This window comes from Theropithecus gelada, chromosome 9 (genome assembly GCF_003255815.1).
Source record: "Theropithecus gelada isolate Dixy chromosome 9, Tgel_1.0, whole genome shotgun sequence".
Classification (NCBI taxonomy): Eukaryota; Metazoa; Chordata; class Mammalia; order Primates; family Cercopithecidae; genus Theropithecus; species Theropithecus gelada.
This window is the reverse complement of record NC_037677.1, coordinates 65814500-65835476: the sequence shown is the minus strand read 5'-3', so window position 1 is coordinate 65835476 and position 20977 is coordinate 65814500. Positions and strand designations below refer to the sequence as shown.

General features: G+C 42.3%; 1 protein-coding gene across 4 annotated transcripts in view; it reads right to left on the bottom strand.

The window, feature by feature from the left end:
• The window catches only part of PBLD (phenazine biosynthesis like protein domain containing), a 45551-nt gene that overhangs the window by 16182 nt on the left and 8392 nt on the right, over positions 1-20977 (bottom strand). For 2 of the 4 annotated variants that reach the window (XM_025395964.1, XM_025395966.1), the window contains exon 2: positions 6855-7000. In XM_025395964.1, coding sequence (XP_025251749.1) covers positions 6855-6938 — 84 coding nt within the window. In that variant the 5' untranslated portion in view covers positions 6939-7000. The remainder of the gene's footprint in view (positions 1-6854; positions 7001-20977) is intronic. The other 2 variants (XM_025395965.1, XM_025395967.1) reach the window with 1 other exon arrangement.

Sequence of the window (20977 nt, the reverse complement as noted above, 5' to 3'; positions counted from 1 at the left end):
GTACAGTGGCACTGTCTCAGCTCACTGCAACGTATGCTTCCTGGGTTCAAGTGATTCTCCCACCTTAGCCTCCTGAGTAGCTGGGACTACAGGTGCAGACCACCATGCCCGGCTAATTTTTTGTATTTTAGTAGAGATGGGGTTTCGCCATGTTGCCCAGGCTGGTCTTGAACTCCTGAGCTCAGGCAATACGCCCATATAGGCCTCCCAAAGTGCTAGGATTACAGGTGTGCGCCTCTATGCCCCGGCTCACCCAGAGAGAGACTGAAAGAAACGGAGAGAGAGAGAGAGAGAGAGAGAGAGAGAGAGAGAGAGAAAGAGAAATAACTCATTCCAGTGCCCAACACATAGTAGGTACTTAATACATGTTAGCTTTTTATTTGAGTGGCTCAAAGTCATGCTTTAACCAGCCATACTACATGGCCTGCCCATCACAAAGACAAACAATTATTAACCCTTTAACATGCTACAGACAGGGAAAACCAATGTCTAGCAGAGAAAATGGACCCCCAAAAGGTTTCTAAGACAGAACAGCAATCAACCAATTAATGAGTGCTGTGTGGGCCAGGAGCACGGCACCACAGCTAAGGGGATTTGTTAGAAATGCAGAGTCCAAGGCCCCTCGTCTTGGGCCTCTGACCTTCTGAGTCAGTATCTCCATTTTTACAAGCTCCCCAGGTGATCGTGTACACATTAAAGTTTGAGAAACCCTCGTGTATAAGCCATGGATCTAGCATCTAGGTGGGGAGTCAAGACCGCCACAGACAGCAACTGTGAACAATACTAGAGAATATGTAATTGAGACACATAGATTTTGACAATAAATACTCTAAAACTTTAAAGATAAGGCCTTGTGGTGAACCTAGAAAAGAGGGGAGATTTCGGTGATTTGGACAGAAAAGTGTGTGCAAAGAGCTTTGTATTAGGATAGCTTCTTAGGCAAGTTTCTTGATCTCCCTTCTGTTCTCTCTTTTTTTTTTTTTGAGAGGAAATCTCGCTCTGTCACCCAGGCTGGAGCGCAGTGGTGCGATCCAGCTCACTGCAAGCTCCGCCTCCCGGGTTCAAGTGATTCTCCTGCCTCAGCATCCTGAGTAGCTGGGATTACAAGTGCGTGCCACCACACCCAGCTGATTTTTGTATTTTTATTAGAGATGGGATTTCACCATGTTGGCCAGGCTGGTCTCAAACTCCTGACCTCAGGTGATCCGCCCACCTCGGCCTCCCAAAGTGCTGAGATTACAGGCATGAGCCACCGCACCTGCCTGTTCTCTTGTTAAATCAGAGATTAAACTGTAACATAATGGACACTCTAGAATTCTAGAAACAGGATGATGAAAATGTGGTGGGATGAGTACCTGTCCCACCTGTGGGCACCTATGGGCCTGGATAAGTGAGAAATCCCACCTAAGTAGAGGAGTAGAGGGGGCCGCTGGAAAGTCCCAGTCAACAAGACAACAATGTTAACAACTGAACTCAAGCACTTCCCATGGCCTGTTGAATGTTTTCTGTGGAAACTGGTCCAGATGCCCATGCACACGACACCTGATAGAAACTGGGAGGTATTTTAGCCCCTTAGTGCAGAGTCTGCAATCACAGGTCTCAGTGGTAATCGAAAAGTGATCAAGAAAAGCCTTTGCTGGCCTTCCTGGACTTGCCTTCTTGCCTGCAGAAACCTAAAGTGCCTGCCAGTCCTTCCTCTATCTGATCTGGCCAAATTTCCCATCTTTGTCCTTACTTTCTTTGTCTATAGCTCCCTGTGACCTTTAGGATAAGTCTTTAAAAGTATTAAAACATCTACATTGTAGTGAAGCTCACCATCTATTGGTAATAGATTTCTTTGCAAATGGGCCCTTTCACACATTAGCTAGGATGCAAACTCCACTGCCCACCAGCTCTTTAATCCTCTCTACCTTGGTATACTGCGTTTCTTGCAATTTGAATTTATATAACTGTAACTTCTATTTCAGGACAATGAAAAATGCACCTGCTATTTGCCTGAGGGACCACAGACACGTGGAAAGTTTAACAGTAGCGGCCCACAACATGTACCACTGGCAGCTGGACTTTCACTGAATTCCTACACTGCAACCAAAGGTCAAGACAATGGTGAATCATGGAAAGACTTCAACTTTGAAAGCCTTACAAACAAAAGAGAGAGGATGCGTTCGTTCAAAATATTGGCTTTTCTTTCCAACAATTTTTCCATTTTACACTAGAAGCTCCTTTTCAAACACTGCACAAAACAGTCGCAAACCAACAGTTATGAATTCCCTTGCTTTAATATCCATTTCCCTTTGGCCGTCTCATGTGAATCAAATTTCCAACAGCAAAAACAGAGTGATGTTTGCCTTTCTGAGTTCCAGTGCACTGCTTTGGGATACTGAGGCTCCGTCACCCTATGACCCACAAAGATGAATGATCAGAAAATCAGAGTAAAGGTTTAAAATACTCCCATCTTGTGGCAGTTTTGAAATATGGCAGCCTGAATATGACAGCCCTGACTTATCAGTCCTTATTGTTCATTTGTCCCTCTGCTGTAGACAAGATTCCAGTAAAGTCAACAAACCTGGATGGAGAAAGTTCTAAAACCATCAAGGAAGTGGAAAACTTGTAAACTAAAATCTACAAAACACTAAGCTGGGTGCAGTGGCTCTTGACCAAGCACTTTGGGAGGCTGAGGTAAGAGGATCCCCTGAGGCCAGAAGTTAGAGACCAGCCTGGGCAACAGAGCAAGACCCTGTCTCTACAAAAAATAAAAATTAGCTGAGCGTGGTGGTGCATACCTGTTGTCTCAGCTACTCAGGAGGCTGAGGCAGGAGGATAGCTTGAGCCCAGGAGTTCAAGGCTGCTGTGAGCTATAATCGTGCCACTGTACTCCAGTCTAGGGGAGAGAGCAAGGTCCTGTCTCTGAAAAAAAAAAAAAAAAATACAATTAAAAAGAAAAGCACCACTGGTTATTGCCACCACAACCAGCAGCTAGTCATGGGTCCCTCCAGTTTTTTACCAGCTGTCATCATAATGTGTCTGTTTTCGTTTTTACATTGCTTCTACACATTTTCCATGCTTCTACAAGGTCTCTATTGTCAAACGGATTGTCAGGCATCTGAGGACACCATCAATTTATTTATTTATTTATTTATTTATTTATGTATTTATGTTTGAGACAGAGTCTCACTCTGTCACCCAGGCTGGAGTGCAGTGGTGCTTTCTTAGCTCACTGCAACCTCCGCCTCCCAGGTTCAAGTAATTCTACTGCCTCAGCCTCTGGAGTAGCTGGGACTTCAGGCATACATCACCACACCTGGCTAATTTTTGGCTGGTCTTTAACCTTGGCTAATTTGACGGGGTTTCACCATGTTGGCCAGGGTGGTCTCAAACTCCTGACCTCAGGTGATCTGCTTGCCTCAGCCTCCCAAAGTGCTGGGATTACAGGTGTGAGCCACAGCACCCAGACAATTTTTATTAAATTTTTTTCAAATATTTGTTTTATGTTCCACTTAGACCTTAATCTGTTTTTGTTTTCACCTAATATATAGTGTTATATGTTTCTCATGTGAAAAATTTAAAAATTTAAAAATGTCAGCTGGGCATGGTGACTCACACCTGTAATCCCAGCACTTTGGGAGGCTGAGGTGGGAAGATTGCTTATCTCAAAAAAATAAAAATAAAAAAAGTTGAAAAATGGACTTGTCTTGAAAACAAACAAAAAATCCTTTAGAATATTATAGGAGCTCTTGAACTTTACTACTCAGAAGTTTTTACTTTACTTTTAGTAGTCTTTTATCAAATGTTCAAAAAGCTCAAAGCACCATGACCTACCTAGTCTTTAGTCTATCCAGCAGGTTTTCCTGTGGTTAGTCTCATCCTGGTCAAATTTTGAATAATTTAAAACAAAGCTACAAAAAAAAAAAAAAAAAATTCCTCTGAAGCCCTGCACTTAAAATCTGAAGTGTTTTTACCTCATAAAACCTAACATTATTCCATTCTCTGAGTCCTGGTACCTTTGTACCTGGTACCTTCAGGTCTTTTAGCCTCTGTGGTGACTACTGAATAACGATCAGTTTACATGGCCATTTTCCGCACTAGACTCTGAGCACCTCAAGGGCGGGTGCACTTGTTAACCTTTGTACCTCTGGCTCCTAGCCCAGAGCCTGGCTGAATGAATTGTGGTCAATATTATAAGGTTTAGCGTTTATTTATCTCTGACATTTTCCTGTGGCCACCTGTATTCTCTCCACCATCTCAGGACAACGAACCCAAGGGCAGACACCACCATTTATACTTCTATTATAATTTTTATTGATTATGAATTAGGAAAAGTGCTACCTTCGCCTCCAGGAGGACAAGGTTCTCACATCCAAAGAGCGGAAAAGCATGACTAAGAGGCCTAGCAAACTAATCTTTAGATACCTATTCAGGTGTCCCTGACAGGCCATGAAATTATCCTGGTCTCACAGGCCCAAAAGCCTCAAAAGAAGTGAATTGGAAAACTTTTTAGAGAGCGTCCCCAAATCATGGACTTCCTTATCTTCTTTTTCCTTCTTCCATTCATACTAAAGCATGTTGCTTTAAACTACAAGTTCTTTGCTTAAATTTTTATTTCCTAGTTTTTCCAAATATATAATTAACATACAAAATATGTTTTAATGGAGACATAGGTAGAAAGAGAGAGGAAAAAAGAAAGAGAGAGAGAGAGAGATATCAATCCTATAAATCTGATGTTTGGTGAATTTACTGGAAATAAAAGGAGTAAGTTGGAGAATAATCCAATTCTTGTTATCTGATAAAAATGGAATATATTCTATTCAATATAAACTACTGTCAAAACTCTTCAAGGATATTACATGGGGACATGGGGCAAGTGTATTAAGACTTTTGACAAGCAGTTATAGTCAATTCCACAATTCCTTGACAGGAAGTTGTGTCTGCCAGATTGTTTCTAAAGAAAGGTCATGATTTGGAATGTGGTTGTTAATTGTTTTCACATTAATCTTCCCAAGCTCTTGTAATAATGGACAAAGTTTATTAACTTTATTACCTTCTGCATTTTGTGGAGAGAAAACACCAGCTCAAGTCTGCGTAATGAATGTAGAGTTAAGGTAAGACAAGGACTCTTGATGGCCATCTTACTGCTCCACTTGAGGGAGAAGTGTGAAAAGGAGTCAATTAATAATATTCCACCAGGTGCAGTGGCTCAGGCCTGTAATCTGAGCACTTAGGAAGGCCAAGATGGGAGAATCACTTGAATCCAGGAGTTTGAGACTAGCCTGGTCAACATACCGAGACCCCATTTCTGTTTTATAAAAAAAATTTTAAAAAAATTAAAAAACACAACAACAGCAATAAGAAAACAACGTTCACCTCAGCAGTCCTCCTTTTTTTTTTTTTTCTTTTTTCTCAGAGACAGGGTCTCACTATGTTGGCCAGGTTGGTCTCAAACTCCTGGCCCCAAGCAATCCTCCTGCCTCAGCCTCCCAAAGTACTAGGATTATAGGCAAGAGCCACCGTACCCAGCCCAGTTCTCCATCATGATTGCACACTGGAATCACTTGGGAAACTTTAAAAAAACACTGCTGGCTGGGCACAGTGCTCATGCCTGTAATCCCAGCACTTTGGGAGGCTGAGGTGGGTGGATCATCTGAGGTCAGGAGTTCAAGACCAGCCTGGCCAACATAATGAAACCCCATCTCTATTAAAAATACAAAAAATTAGCTGTGCATGGTGGCGGGCACCTATAATCTCAGCTACTCGGGAGGCTAAGGCAAGAGAATCATTTGAACCTGGGAGGCAGATGTTGCAGTAAGCTCAGATCACGCCATTGCACTCCAGCCTGGGCAACAAGAGCAGAACTCCATCTCAAAAACAAAACAAAACAAAACAAAACACTGCTGCCCCCCACTCCCAGAGTCTGCTGTAATTGGTCTAGAAGACAGCATTTTCAAAGTTCCTTGGGTGATTTTCATGTATAGGCAGGTTGAGATTCACTGTCCTTTAAGGCCCCAACACACACTTTGCCCAACTTAATATGACTTATTTAAGATCATCAATTGCTAACTGTCCTCTTGAAGTAATTTTCAGATAATCTACTTTTGTGCTAACTGCTCTGAGTGAAAGGACACCTTACCTTGTTTCTTACTACTTAGGGACCAACACAAGGTCAATATTCCTTGACCTTGAGGGTCAATATTTAAATATTAACTATTAACAATATTTAACTATTTATTCATTAATATTTATCTTTTTAACTATTCTATTAATATTTAACTATTCCATTAATATTTAACTATTCCATTAATATTTATCCTAATCAAAAAGCCACTTTAAAAATGAGTATTTCAACAAGTTATTTATATATTATAGCTTAATTCCTTCTACCTCTCTACTTAACTACTTAATTCCTTGCAAAATGTCTCGTTTTCTTGATCCTGAAAAGAATTTCTAATTGCCTGAGCTATAGGTAAGGTTAAAGATACTCAGCTAGGATCTGTTATGCTAAATGTGAAATCGGCTATGTCTAGTCACACAGAACTCATCTAATTTCATTCTCCTCAACACTTGGTGCTAACTAAATGAAAACCTGATGGCTAAAAGGTAGCTGTAGCTCTTCTTTTTTAAAATCGGCTCTAGTTCCTCTTTATCTGAATCTTCATTTCACTGGACGTACCTGAGGCACAGGCATTTTTATCAAATACTTTGGTCAAAATCAACCTGCATACATGAACATTACTGATATGATGGCAAAGAACACAAACCAAACTGGTAAACGAACAGGTGAAACCAGTCTTTTAAAATAAGTAATTGTTTCTACAGGAATCTAGAATTGTAGGTACTGTAATTCAAAACCAAGCACTTACATTTTCTAGGAGGCAAACAGCAGCAGGATTCCCACAAAATGCTCTTGCTGTGAATGCATCTGCTATGAAAATAGGAAGCTTCATTTTCCTTGCAAGCTGTTTTTGCAAGTTCTCAAAATTGCTGGTAGCCTGCTTTATGTCTTCTTCTTGGGAAAAAAAAAAATCAAAAAGTTAATGTTTTACTTGGTGTCCAGACGCAAAGAACAGTTCCCAGACACAAAGTCAAACAATTATTCAAACATACTATATTTAAAGTCATATAATCCCCTAACTTCTTTTTTTTTTGAGACGAAGTCTTTCTCTGTTGCCCAAGCAGGAGTGCCGTAGCACTGATCTCGGCTCACTGAAACCTCTGCCTCCCCAGTTCAAGCGATTTTCCTGCCTCAGCCTCTCGAGTAGCTGGAATTACAGGCACCCGCCACCACATCTGGCTAATTTCTGTGCTTTTAGTAGCATCAAGGTTTCACAGTGTAGGCCAGGCTGGTCACAAACTCCTGACCTCAGGTGATCTGCCCTCCTCGGCCTCCAAAAGTGCTGAGATTACAGGCGTGAGTCACTGTGCCCAGCCAATCCCCTAACTTTTTAAAACCTCTAAAATGAAATTCATTTTAAAATACTGGCTAAATTGATTTTTTTCCCATATTTTGTATTGACTTTTCGTATTATACATAGAACTTAGCCGCACAATCATAGTCTTTCTTAGAGCAGCCAGAACTAGCTTAGGCTCTGTTTTTAATGAAGTCCATGAAACGTCCAAGAGGCATGTATGTTGCTTACAGTCTCCCAATGAATATTATTACCCTTTTTTAAAATAATGCATTTTTTAATTTAAAAATATGCTCATTATAATACACTTGGAAAATAAAGACCCATAAGTGCACAAATTAGCAATAACATTATGAATGTTCTGGATGTATAGCTTTTATCAGAATTTTTATCCACTTAACAGTAAATTGCCCCTCTGTATTCACAGGGGATAGATCCCAGGACCCCCTGAGGATACCATAGTCCCACAGATGCTCAAGTCCCTTATATAAAATAGCATAATTGGAGGGCCATTCCAATACAATTGGAAAATACTGTATAGCATGAGTATTTTCCAAAGACACCAAATGCTTCAAAAACATCATTTTAATCATTTACAATATGTTTATGGATATGCTCTAAGTTGTCCACCCATATCCCTTTGGCTGAATATTTAAGTTGTTTCTAATTTTTCACTTATAAAGATAATGCAGTGATCAAACCTGCTGAATGTAAATTTTGTTCTGTGTTCCTGATTATTTTATATATATTCCTAAAAGTGAAATCCCTGGGTCAAAGTGTACAGATGTTTTAACTTAAACAGTTAAATTTATCTGCAGAAAAAGTATACCAATTTAGACAGTATATGAGAGTGTCTGACTAACTGCTAATCTGATAGCTTTTTTTTTTTTTTTTTTTTTTTTTGAGATGGAGTCGCGCTCTGTCACCCAGGCTAGAGTGCAATGGCGCGATCTCCACTCACTGCAAGCTCCGCCTCCTCCCGGGTTAACGCCATTCTCCTGCCTCAGCCTCCCTAGAAGCTGGGAGTACAGGCGCCTGCCACCACGCCCAGCTAAATTTTTTTGTATTTAGAGATGGGGTTTCACCGTGTTCGTCAGGATGGTCTCGATCTCCTGACCTCGTGATCCGCCCGCCTTGGCCTCCCAAAGTGCTGGGATCACAGGCGTGAGCCATGGCACCTGGCCAATCTGATAGATTTTAAAATACCTTGTTTTCATTTGCATTTCTTAGATTATTCTTTTGTTTTGTTTTGTTTTGAGACAGAGTCTTACTCTGTCACCCAGGCTGGATTGCAGTGGCACAATCTCCATTCACTGCAACCTCTGCCTCCTGGGTTCAAGCGATTCTCCTGCTTCAACCTTCCAAGTAGCTGGGATTACAGGCATGTGCCACCATGCCTGGCTAATCTTTTGGTATTTTTTGTAGAGACGAGGTTTTGCCATGTTGGCCAGGGTGGTCTAGAACTCCTGACTTAAGTGATCCTCCCACCTAGGCCTCCCAAAGTGCTGGGATTACAGGCGTGCCCCACTGCATCTGGCCTGCATGGGGCGTGTGTGTGTGTGTGTGTGTGTGTTGAGACCATTCTCTTGAATTTTAATCTTGGTTCCATGTGCCATGTAAATGTAGGAAAATCTCTTGTCCAAATAGCTTAGTCATTAAACCTGCCTATGGATGTTCCTGCGGAGAGTGAGACATATTTGTCCCTCTGTAATAGTCTTAGTTTGTTTACAGTTTTCCTGTCACTGCAAATTCCTGTTATTCTGTAGCTGTTAGCACAAAAGAGCCCACTTCACAGCCGGGAGCGGTGGCTCACGCCTGTAATCCCAGCACTTTGGGAGGCCGAGGCAGGCAGATCACTTGAGGTCAGGAGTTCGAGACCAGCCTGGCCAATGTGGTGAAACCCATCTCTACCAAAAATATTAAAAAATTAGCCAGGTGTGGTGGCTCATGCCTATAACCTCAGCTACTTGGGAGGCCAAGGCAGGAGAACTGCTTGAACTTGGGAGGCGGAAGTAGTTGCAGTGAGCTGAGATCATGCCACTATACTCCAGCCTGGACAATAGAGTGAGATTCTGTCTCAAAAAAAAAAAAAAAAAAGGAACCCACTTCACTATTGCTTATGACTTCCGCCTCAAAACTAGGCTACTCATTAATAAATATCAGTTGAGTTCTTTGAAAAAAATAAATATTGGCCAGGCATGGTGGCTTATGCCTGTAATCCCAGCACTTTGGGAGGCTGAGGCAGGCGGATCATGAGGTCAGGAGATCAAGACCATCCTGGCCAACATGGTGAAACCCCGTCTCTACTAAAAATACAAAAATTAGCTGGGCATGGTGGTGCATGCCTGTAATCCCAGCTACTAGGGAGGCTGAGGCAGGAGAATCACTTGAACAGGGAGTTGGAGGTTGCAGTGAGCCGAGATCACGCCACTGCACTCCAGCCTGGTGACAGAACGAGACTCCGTCTCAAGAAAAAGGAAAGAAAAAGAAAATATAAATATGTAGGCCAGGCAAGGTGGCTCACACCTGTCATCCCAACACTTTGGGAGACTGAGGTGGGTGGATCACTTGAGGTCAGGAGTTTGAGACCAGCCTGGCCAACATGGTGAAACCCCATCTCTATTAAAAATACAAAAATTAGCCAGGCATGATAGCAGGCACCTGTAATCCCACCTACACAGGAGGCTGAGGCAAGAGAATCGCCTGAACCCGGGAGGCTGAGGTTGCAGTGAGCTGAGATTGTACCACTGCACTCCAGCCTAGGTGACAGAGAGAGACTCTGTCTCCAAAAAAAAAAAAAAAGAAAGAGAAAAAAAGAAAGAAAATACATTTAATAATAGAGTACTGGCATTCAAAGTGTATCCAAACACCATCTATTTTTTTTCAGTTGGTGAAAAGAAAATAAGTATCAAAAAGCATTACAAAGTGTAAGTAAGTTTTAGATCAAAATCTGAAAGAAAAATTTTCTTTTTACTTTATGGTTTCTTTTAATTAACAGATAAAATAATATTTATCATGTACAATATAATGTTTTTAAGTATATATATATATATATACACACACATTGTGAAATCGTTAAATCTAGCTAATTAAGAAATGTATCACCTCACATAATTATTATTTTTGTGATTAAAACACTTAACATCCACTCTCTGCAATTTTCAAGAATACAGCATATTGTCTTATTAACTATAGTCATGGTGCTATACGATAGATCTCTTGTACTTATTCCTCCTATCTACTGTAATTATGTATCCTTTGGCCAGATTTCCCCAACCACTCCCCTCCTCCAACCACCCCTGCCTCTGACAACCACCATTCTACTCTCTACTTCTATGATGTCAACTTTCTTAGATTCCTCAATGAGTGAGATTATGCAGTATTTGTCTTTCTGCATTTGGCTTACTTCACTTAGCATAATGCCTTCCAGGTTCACCCATGTTGATGCAAATGATGAGATTTTCTTCTTTTTATGGCTGAATAATATTCTATTGCATAAATATAGACACTCCTCTACTTCTGATGGGGTTACATCTCAACAAATCCATTGTAAGTTAAAAATATCATAAATTGAAAATGCATTTAATATACCCAACCTACCAAACAATATAGCTTAGCCTAGCCCACCTTAAACATGCTTAGAACACTTAAATTGGTTTTCAGTTGGGCAATCATCTAACACAAAGCCTATTTTATAATAAAGTGCTGAATATCTCATGTAATTTATTGAATACTGAAAATAAAAAGCAAAATGGTTGTATGGGTACACACCATTAACATATACCGCTGAAAGCACACTGGACTTTCAGTGTGCTTTCAGTTTGAAGCACTGAACTAAAATTGGCCAGGCGCGGTGGCTCACGCCTATAATACCGGCACTTTGGGAGACCGAGGCAGATGGATCACCTGAGGTCAGGAGTTCCAGATTAGCCTGGCCAACATGGTGAAACCCCGTCCTTCTAAACAGTAGTTACTGAGTTTCTTTCTGTTATTGAGTTTCTTTATTTTCTCTCTTTCTTTTTTCTTTATCTTTTTTTTTTTTTTTTTTTTTTTTTGAGATGGAGTCTCGCTCTCTCCCCCAGGCTGGAGTGCGGTGGCCCAATCTCGGTTCACTGCAAGCTCCACCTCCCGGGCTCATGCCAGTCTCCTGCCTCAGCCTCCCGAGTAGCTGGGACTACAGGCGCCCGCCACCACGCCTGCCTATTTTTTTTTGTATTTTTAGTAGAGACGGGGTTTCACCATGTTAGCCAGGATGGTCTCGATCTCCTGACCCCATGATCTGCCCACCTCGGCCGCCCAAAGTGCTGGATTACAGGCGTGAGCCACCAGGCCCAGCTGTTTTTTTTAGACAGGGTCTCACTCTGTCACCCAGGCTGGAGTGCAGTGGTGCAATCAATCATAGTTCACTGCAGCCTCGACCTCCCCAGGCTCAGGTGATTCTCCCACCTCAGCCTCCTGAGTAGCTGGACTACAGGCATGCACCATCACGCCTGACTGATTTTTATATTTATTGTAGAGAGGGGGTCTCGCCATGTTGCCCAGGCTGGTCTCAAACTCCTGGGCTCAAGCGATCTGCCTGCTTTGGCCTGCCAAAGTGCTAGGATTACAGGCATGAGCCAACATGCCTGGCTGAGTTTCTTATATTTTTTGAATATTAATCCCTTATCAGATGTATAATTTGCAAATATTTTCTCCCATTCCATACTTTGTCTCTTCATTCTGTTGATTGTTTCCTTTGCTGTACAGAAGCTTTTTAGTTTAATGTAATCCCATTTGTCTACTTTTTGTTTTGTTGCCTGAAGAAAATTAACTTCTAAATTAGTTTCACCTAGCTACTAATATAGATCTATTCAAATACTATATATGTAGTGTTCAACTACTTTGTGTTTACTTTTATGCATACTTCCTGGACGTCACAGAAGCTCTGAACACCACCTTTGTTAAAATGTTCATAGGTTAGTTCTGAATTCCTCAACCGGATTTATGTTCAAACACCTGATGTTTGGGAATTTTTTCACTTTTCTGCTAAAATTTAGGATTCTCATATTATCATCATGATTTACCATTTACCAAACAAATTTTATGAAAACACTTTGGTGTTAAGATCCACATTCTTGCTCCTCAAAAGCTCAAGGGCCTGGAAGGGACTTCAGAAAATAGATTATAAATTGATATTAAGATGCTTTCTAAATAAGAAAACATGGTTCAGTACTTTGTTTGTAGTGGTAAAACCTTTACCACATGCCAAAAAAAGACAACAACAACAACAACAAAAAAGCCCTTTTCCATATGCCACAAATTGTTTAGGTTCTTTCTGCTGCTCTATTAAGGAAGCTGTACTTAACAATCAAATTGAACTGGAGGTTTATATTTTAAACTTAATTTGTATTTTTATTTTTACTTATTTATTTATTTGTGGAGACAAAGTCTCACCCTGTCACCCAGGCTGGAGTGCAGGGGCACAATCTTGGCTCACTGCAACCTCTGCCTCCCAGGTTCAAGCGATTCTCCTGCCTCAGCCTCCCAAGTAGCTGGGATTACAGGCGTGCACCACTGCGCCCAGCTAATTTTTGTATTTTTAGTAGAGATGGGGTTTCACTATGTTGGCCAGGCTGGTCTCAAACTCCTTACCTCAGGTGATCCATCCACCTCAGCCTCCCAAAGTGCTGGGATTACAGGCGTGAGCCACCATACCCAGCCTAAACTTAGAATTTGCAGTTTCACAGTTAAAGACTTATGAATCTTTTTATAAAGCACTGGTGGAGTTTTGCTCTATCTTGAAATTAATGAGGAAAACTGGGTCCACATATTCTTTAGGAAAAGACATTATCTGTCACTCTTCCCCTAGTTGATCCTCTCTCCCCAACTACATGATAGCCTTGAGAACCACCATCCTGCAATCACCTGATAGCTACTAGAAGGGACAGGATGTGGTTGAAGTCTCTTCAAAGCTGCATTCATAGAGAATTGTCATTTGACTCATCTGGTAGTTTCCTGGAAGACCCTCACTAACAAGGTTTGCCTTTTTTTTTTTTTTTTGAGACAGAATCTCACTCTGTCACCCGGGCTGGAGTGCAGTGGCGCGATCTCGGCTCACTGCAACCTCTGCCTGCCAGGTTCAAGCGATTCTTCTGCCTCAGCCTCCTAAGTAGCTGGGATTACAGGAGCGCGACACCACACCAGGTTGATTTTTGTATTATTTTTAATTTAAATTAATTTATTTATTTGAGACAGAGTCTCACTCTGTTGCCCAGGATGGAATGCAATGGTACGGTCTTGGTTCACTGCAACCTCCACCTCCCGGGTTCAAGCGATTTTCCTGCCTCAACCTCCCAAGTAGTTGGGATTACAGGCACCTGCCACCATGCCCAGCTAGTTTTTGTACTTTTAGTTGAGACGGGGTTTTGCCATGTTGGTCAGGCTGGTCTCGAACTCCTGACCTCAGGTGATCCACCTGCCTCGGCCTCCCAAAGTGCTGGGATCACAGGCGTGAGCCACTACGCCCAGTTGTGGCTTATCTTTATTGACCTGAGTCAAAGCTCACCCAACACAAACAGCCTCTCCTCCAGGGTTGTTTGTCAAAAACAAACAGCAACTGTGTAATAGCACCATGGCTGCCTAAGTCAGTGGATAATAGCTAAGGCAAATGATAGGCTAATCAAAAGTTGATAAGAAATAGCAAGGGAATGAGATGTCCAGAAGGGGTTTTGAAAAGCTCTGATGGCCAGGCATGGTGGCTTGCACCTGTAATCCTAGCACTTTGGGAGGCCTAGAAGGGTGCATGACTTGAGGTCAGGAGTTCAAGACCAGCCTGGCCAACATGGTGAAACCCCGTCTCTACTAAAAATACAAAAATCAGCTGAGCATGGTGGTGTGTGCCTGTTATTCCAGCTACTCGGGAGGTTGAGGCATGAGAACTGGTTGAGCCCAGGAGGCGGGGGTTGCAGTGACCTGAGATCACACCACTGCACTCCAGCCTGGGCAGTGACAGAGTAAGACCCTGTCGCATGAAAAACAAAAAAACAAAAAGTTTAGAGATTCGTTGCACAATGATATGAATATACTTATTACCATTGAGTTTAACTTCAAAATGGTTAAGAGGGTAAATATAATGTTATGTAGTTTTTACCACAATAAAAAAATAAAGTAAATAAAGAGCACCAGTAGACCAGACAAGGTGGCTAGTGCCCATAATCCCAGCCCTTTGGGAGAAAGGTGAGAGAACTGCTTGAGGCCAGAAGTTCAAAACCAGTCTAGGAAACACAGCAAGACCCTGCCTTTATTTAAAAAAAAAAAAAAAAAAGCCAGGGAGGGTGGCATGAAAGGTTGAGGCTGGAGGTTCCCTTGAGCTCAGGAGTTGGAGGCTGCAGTGAGATATGATCATGCCACTGCATTGTAGCCTTGGTAACAGAGTGAAATCCTGTCTCAAAAAAAAAAAAAAAAAAAAAGACAACTGTATAAAGCAATAGTCATAAATCTGTATTGATGCCCATAAAATGTAAAAAGATATATTTGAATGGCAAGAAAATCACAAACAGGTGAGGTGGGAATGGAGCTATATAAGTGCAGTTTTTTAATACTATTAAGTTTCTGTTAATCTAAACTAGATTATTATAAACTTAAATGTTAAATATAATTCTCCAGGCAACCGTTAGAAAATGACTCAAAATATATAGAAAATGAAGTGAGTTGGGTACAGTGGCTCACATCTATAACCCCAACACTGTGGGAGGATGAGGCAAGAGGACTGCTTGAGTCCAGAAGTTCACAGCTGCAGTGAGGTATGATCATATCACTGTACTCCAGCCTAAGCAACAGAGTGAGACTTTGTCTCAAAGAAGAAGAAAGAAAGAGGAAAGAAGAAATGGAGGAAGGAAGGAAGGAAGGAAGGAAGGAAGGAAGGAAGGAAGGAAGGAAGGAAGGAAGGAAGGAAGGAAAGGAGGGAGGGAAGGAGGGAGGGAGGGAGGGAGGAGAAGGAAAGAGAAATAACAATAGTACACAAGAAAATATCTAGTTGGGACTAAACAGATGGAGAGTGGAAAAAAATAGGATGAAAATATCAAGTTACCTTAAAAAAGGCAGTAATGCAGGAGTAAAAGGAACAACAAAGACATGAGACATATATAAAACAAACATCAAAATAGCAGTCAGGAACTCTACCTTATCAGTAATTACGTTTAAGTGCTTAAACTCTCCAAACAAAGGGCAAAGATCAGTACACTGCATTTTAAAAAATCTAATTTGCTGGGCATAGTGACTCAGGCCTGTAATCCCAGCACTTTGGGAGGCCAAGGCAGGTAGACTGCTTGAGGCCAGGAGTTCGAGACCAGTCTGGCCAACATGGTGAAACCCCGTCTCTATTAAAAATACAAAAATTGGCCAGGCGCGGTGGCTCATGCCTGTAATGCCAGCACTCTGGGAGGCCGAGGCGGGTGGATCACGAGGTCAGGAAATCGAGACCATCCTGGCTAACACAGTGAAACCCCGTCTCTACTCAAAATACAAACAAATTAGCCAGGCGTTCCGGCGGGCGCCTGTAGTCCCAGTTACTCGGGAGGCTGAGGCAGGAGAATGGCGTAAACCCGGGAGGCGGAGCTTGCAGTGAGCCGAGATGGCGCCATTGCACTCCAGCCTGGGAGACAACGAGACTCCGTCTCAAAAAAAAAAAAAAAAAAAAAAAAATTAGCCAGGTGTGGTGGTGTGTGCCAGTAAACCCAGCTACTCAGGAGGCTGAGGCAGGAGAATCACTTGAACCTGGGAGGCGGAGCTTGCAGTGAGTTGAAATCACAACGCTGCACTATGGCCTGGGTGACAGAGGAAGACTCCGTCTCAAAAAAAGAAAAAGACAAAACGAAACAAAAAACTAACTAAATGCTTTCCACAAGACACAAACTTCTTTATTTTTATTATTTATTTATTTATTTATTTTGAGATGGAGTCTCGCTCTGTCGCCCAGGCTGGAGTGCAGTGGCCAGATCTCGGCTCACTGCAAGCTCCGCCTCCCAGGTTTATGCCATTCTCCTGCCTCAGTCTCCCAAGTAGCTGGGACTACAGGCGCCCGCCACCTCGCCCGGCTAGTTTTTTGGATTTTTTAGTAGAGACGGGGTTTCACTGTGTTAGCCAGGATGGTCTCAACCTCCTGACCTCGTGATCCGCCCATCTTGGCCTCTCAAAGTGCTGGGATTACAGGCTCGAGCCACCGCGCCCAGCTATTTATTTATTTTTATGTATTTATTTATTTTGAGACGGAGTTTCGCTCTGGCTGCCCCGGCTGGAATGCAGTGGCGCAATCTCGGCTCACAGCAACCTCCGCCTCCAGGGTTCAAGCAATTCTCCTGCCTCAGCCTCTCAAGTAGCTGGGATTACAGGCATGTGGCATCATGCCTGGCTAATTTTGTACTTTTAGTAGCGACCAGGTTTCTCCATGTTGGTCAGGCTGGTCTCAAACTCCTGACCTCAGGTGATCTGCCCGCCTCAGCCTCCCAAAGTGCTGGGATTACAGGCGTGAGCCATTGTGCTCTATCTACCCCCTTTTTTTTTTTTTTTGAGACAGAGTCTTACTCTGTTGCCCAGGCTGGAGTGCAATGGCACGATCTCAGCTCACTGCAACCTCTGCCTCCCGTGTTTGAGCAATTCTCCTGCCTCAGCCTCCCGAGTAGCTGGGACTACAGGCACGCACCACTACGCCCAGCTAACTTTTGTACTTTTAGCAGAAATGGAGTTTCACTACGTTGGCCAGGCTGGTCTGGAACTCCTGACCTCAGGTGATCCACCCACTTTGGCCTCCCAAAGTGCTGGGATTACAGGCATGAGACACCGACCCCAGCCCCAACCCCTTTTAATATTTTTAGGTTTTTTTTCTTTTCTTTCTTCTTTTTCTTTTCCTTCTTTCTTCTTTTAGTATTTTTGATCAATGGTTGATTAACTCCACAGATACAGGATCCACAGGTACAGAGAACCGACTGTAGCTGGAGATTTCAATGCCTACTTTCAACAGTGGATGAAACAGCTAGACAGAAGATCATCAAGGAAACAGAAGACTTGAGTAACACTATAAACCAACTAGACCCAACAGACGCCTACAGAACACTCCACAACAACAGCAGACAACACTTCTCCTCAAGAGCACATGAAACATTCTCCAGAGTAGGCCATTTGTTAGCCCATAAAAGAAGTCTCAATAAATGTAAAGGGCTGAAATAATAAAAAGCATGTCCCTCAACCACAATAGAATGAAATTACGTAACAGATGGGAAAGGAAATTTGGGAAATTCAAAAAAATGTGGAAATTAAACAACATTCTCCAATAGTAAAAAGACCTGGAGCTTCCTGGAGACATGACTGATTGTAGCATAAGTGCAGGGAAAAGAGCAGGTGAGGCTGGAATCTCTTCTAGTACTAGAAAGCAAGCCAGTACTCAAAAAAATAAATAAAAAGGAATACAGGAGTCAACCTGGAAGAGCTCCCAATGGCCTAAGCAAGAACAATTTGAATAACAAAATAAGCAACATAGTATTGGACTATAACCCAAAGATAAAATTAATATCCATAACCCATACTCACATAAATGAAAGACTACATAAATAAATGGAGGAGAAGAGACAAACTTCCTTACAGAATTCCAAATAGCTTATCTAGCTAACTACCTAATCTCCTTTCCAGGAGATGGAGCTTAACTTCCCCTGGACCCTGAGTATGGGCTGCACTCAGTAAGTTGCTTCCAAATAACACAGTATGGAAAGACAGTAAAGAGTAACTTTACAGTGGAGAAACCTAGCAAACACTACCTCAGCCAGGTGATCAAGGTAAAGAGTCATGTTATTACCACGTGAAGAGGATGGCACTTTACCTCTTTGGTTTTCCTCCCAAGAATCTATAACCCATGTCTAATTCTGAGAAAAACATCAGAAAAACCCCAAATTGAAGGATATTCCACAAAATACCTGACCAACAGATGCTAAGGAGACATGATGATTAATGTAATGTGGTATCCTGGATGGGATCCTGGAACAGAAAAAGGACATTAGGGGAAAACTACTGAGCTCTACATAAAATTTGGAGTTTAGTTAATAGCAATGGATCAGAGCTGGGCATGGTGGCTCACAACTGTAATCCTAGCACTTCGGGAGGCTGAGGTAGAAGGATCACTGGAGTCCAGGAGTTCGAGACCAGGCTGGGCAACATACAGAGATCTCGTCTCGACAAAAAATTAAAAAAAAAAAAAAACAGGCTTGGTGGCACACACCTGCAGTCCCAGCTACTTGGGAGGCTAAGGCAGGAGGATTGCTTGAGCCTGGGAGGTCGAGGCTGCAATGAACCATGATTGTACCACTGCACTCCAGACTGGGTGACACAGTGAGACCCTGTCTCAAAAAAAAAAAAAAAAAAAAGGTAATGGACCAGTGTAATTTCATAACTTGTGACAAATGTAGCATAGCTACTACCATCAATGTAAGATTTGTTTTGTTTTGTTTTTTTTGAGACAGGGCCTCACTCTGTTGCCCAGGCTGGAGTGCAGCGGTAGAATCATAGCTCACTGCAACCTTGGACAGGCTCAAGTGAGCCTCTCCGTTAACTGGGACTAGAGGCACACACCACCACATCTGGCTAATTTAAAAAAAAAAAAAAAAAATTGTTAGCAGAAATGAGATCTCACTATGTTGCTCAGTCTGGTCTCAAACTCCTGGTCTCAAGCAATCCTCCCTCCTTGGCCTCCCAAAGTGCTGGGATTACAGGTGTGAGCCACTGTGCCAGCCAAATATAAGATGTTAACAGAGGAAACTGAGTGAGCCACATATAGGAACTCTATGTAATATCTTTGCAATTTTTCTGTAAATCTACAACTATTCCAAAATCTAAAATTTTTTTTTTTTTAAATGATCTGAGGCCTGCCAATAGCCATGGGAGTGAGTTTTTAAGCAGATCCTACCCTAGTTAACCCTTGAGATAACTGTAGGTCCAGCTGACGCTTTAATTATACCTTTATAAGAGACCCTAGGCTGGGCATGGGATGGCTCACACATGTAATCCTAGCACTTTGGGAGACCAAAGTGGGTGGATCACATGAGGTCAGGGGTTCAAGACCAGCTGGGCCAACATGGGGAAAACCCATCTCTACTAAAAATACAAAAATTAGCCAGGCTTCGTGGAGCACGCCTGTAATCCCAGCTACTCAGGAGGCTGAGGCAGGAGAACAGCTTGAATCCAGGAGGCAGAGGTTGCAGTGAGCTGAGATGGCACCACTGCACCCCAGCCTGAGGGACAGAGGGAGACTCCATCTCAAAAAAGAAGAAAAAGAGATCCTGGGCTAGAAGCATTCAGCTAAGCTGCCCCAAGATTTCTGACCCACAGAAATTGTGAAATAATAAAAGTTTGTTGTTTTAAGCTGTTAAGTTTTGGAGCAATTTGTTACACGGCAATAATAACTAATAGAGTATACTTCCTTTCACGTAGAATATTCAGAAGTATCCCCCACAAAAACAGTGGGACAATTTGCATTCCATTTGTTTGACAGTTATATTTTTCATTGTAAATAATAAATTCTCATTCTGGTTTTTACAACAGATTCCACAGCAAATTTACTTAGCCTAAGGCCATCCCAAAAAACTTATTTTGAAGTATAAAAGCAAAATATATGTCAATGAATGCCAAATCTACATTCCTATCCCAGATTAATTTCCTACTAGACACATTCACTCAGACAGTACATGGCATCTCAAAATCAACACACCCAATATTCCTGTATTTCCTATGTCAGTTACGATTCTCAGCATCCAACCCTAAGCCAAAAATAATTCATCCTTGACCTCTTTTTACTCACCCATGCACAGGCTCTCTACTCAAGCACTAAACCCTGCTGATAAATAGCTCCTAAATTTTTCTTTTTTCTTTCTTTCTTTTTTTTTTTTTTTTTGAGATGGAGCTGGGACTACAGGTATGCGCCACCATGCCTTGCTCTGTTGCCAGGCTAGAGTGCAGTGGTGCAATCTCAGCTCACTGCAACCTCTGCCTCCCGGGATCAAGCGATTCTCCTGCCTCAGCCTCCCAAGTAGCTGGGATAACAGGTGCCTGTATAACAGGTGCGTGCCACCATGCCCAGCTAATTTTTGTATTTTTTGTAGAGATGGGGTTTCACCATGTTGGCCAGGATGGTCTCGATCTCTTGACCTCGTGATCCGCCCGCCTTGGCCTCCCAAAGTGCTGGGATTACAGGTGTGAGCCACTGTGCCCAGCCAAATATTTCTTAAAGAGAGCCTCCTGTATCTATCCCTAATACCATTGCTCTAGTTTAAGTGCTTATCATCTCTACTGGTCCTTCTCCTAGTCTTCTCTCTTCTTACCCTCCCAGTATCTACCCTCCACACTTTATTTATTTATTTATTTATTTATTTATTTAGAGACAGGGTCTCACTTGCCCAGACTGGAGTGCAGTGGCACAATCTTGGCTCACTGTAGCCTCCGCTTATCATCTCTACTGGTCCTTCTCCTAGCCTTCTCTCTTCTTACCCTCCCAATATCTACCCTCCACACTTTCTTTCTTTCTTTATTTGGAGACAAGGGTCTCACCTGCTCAGACT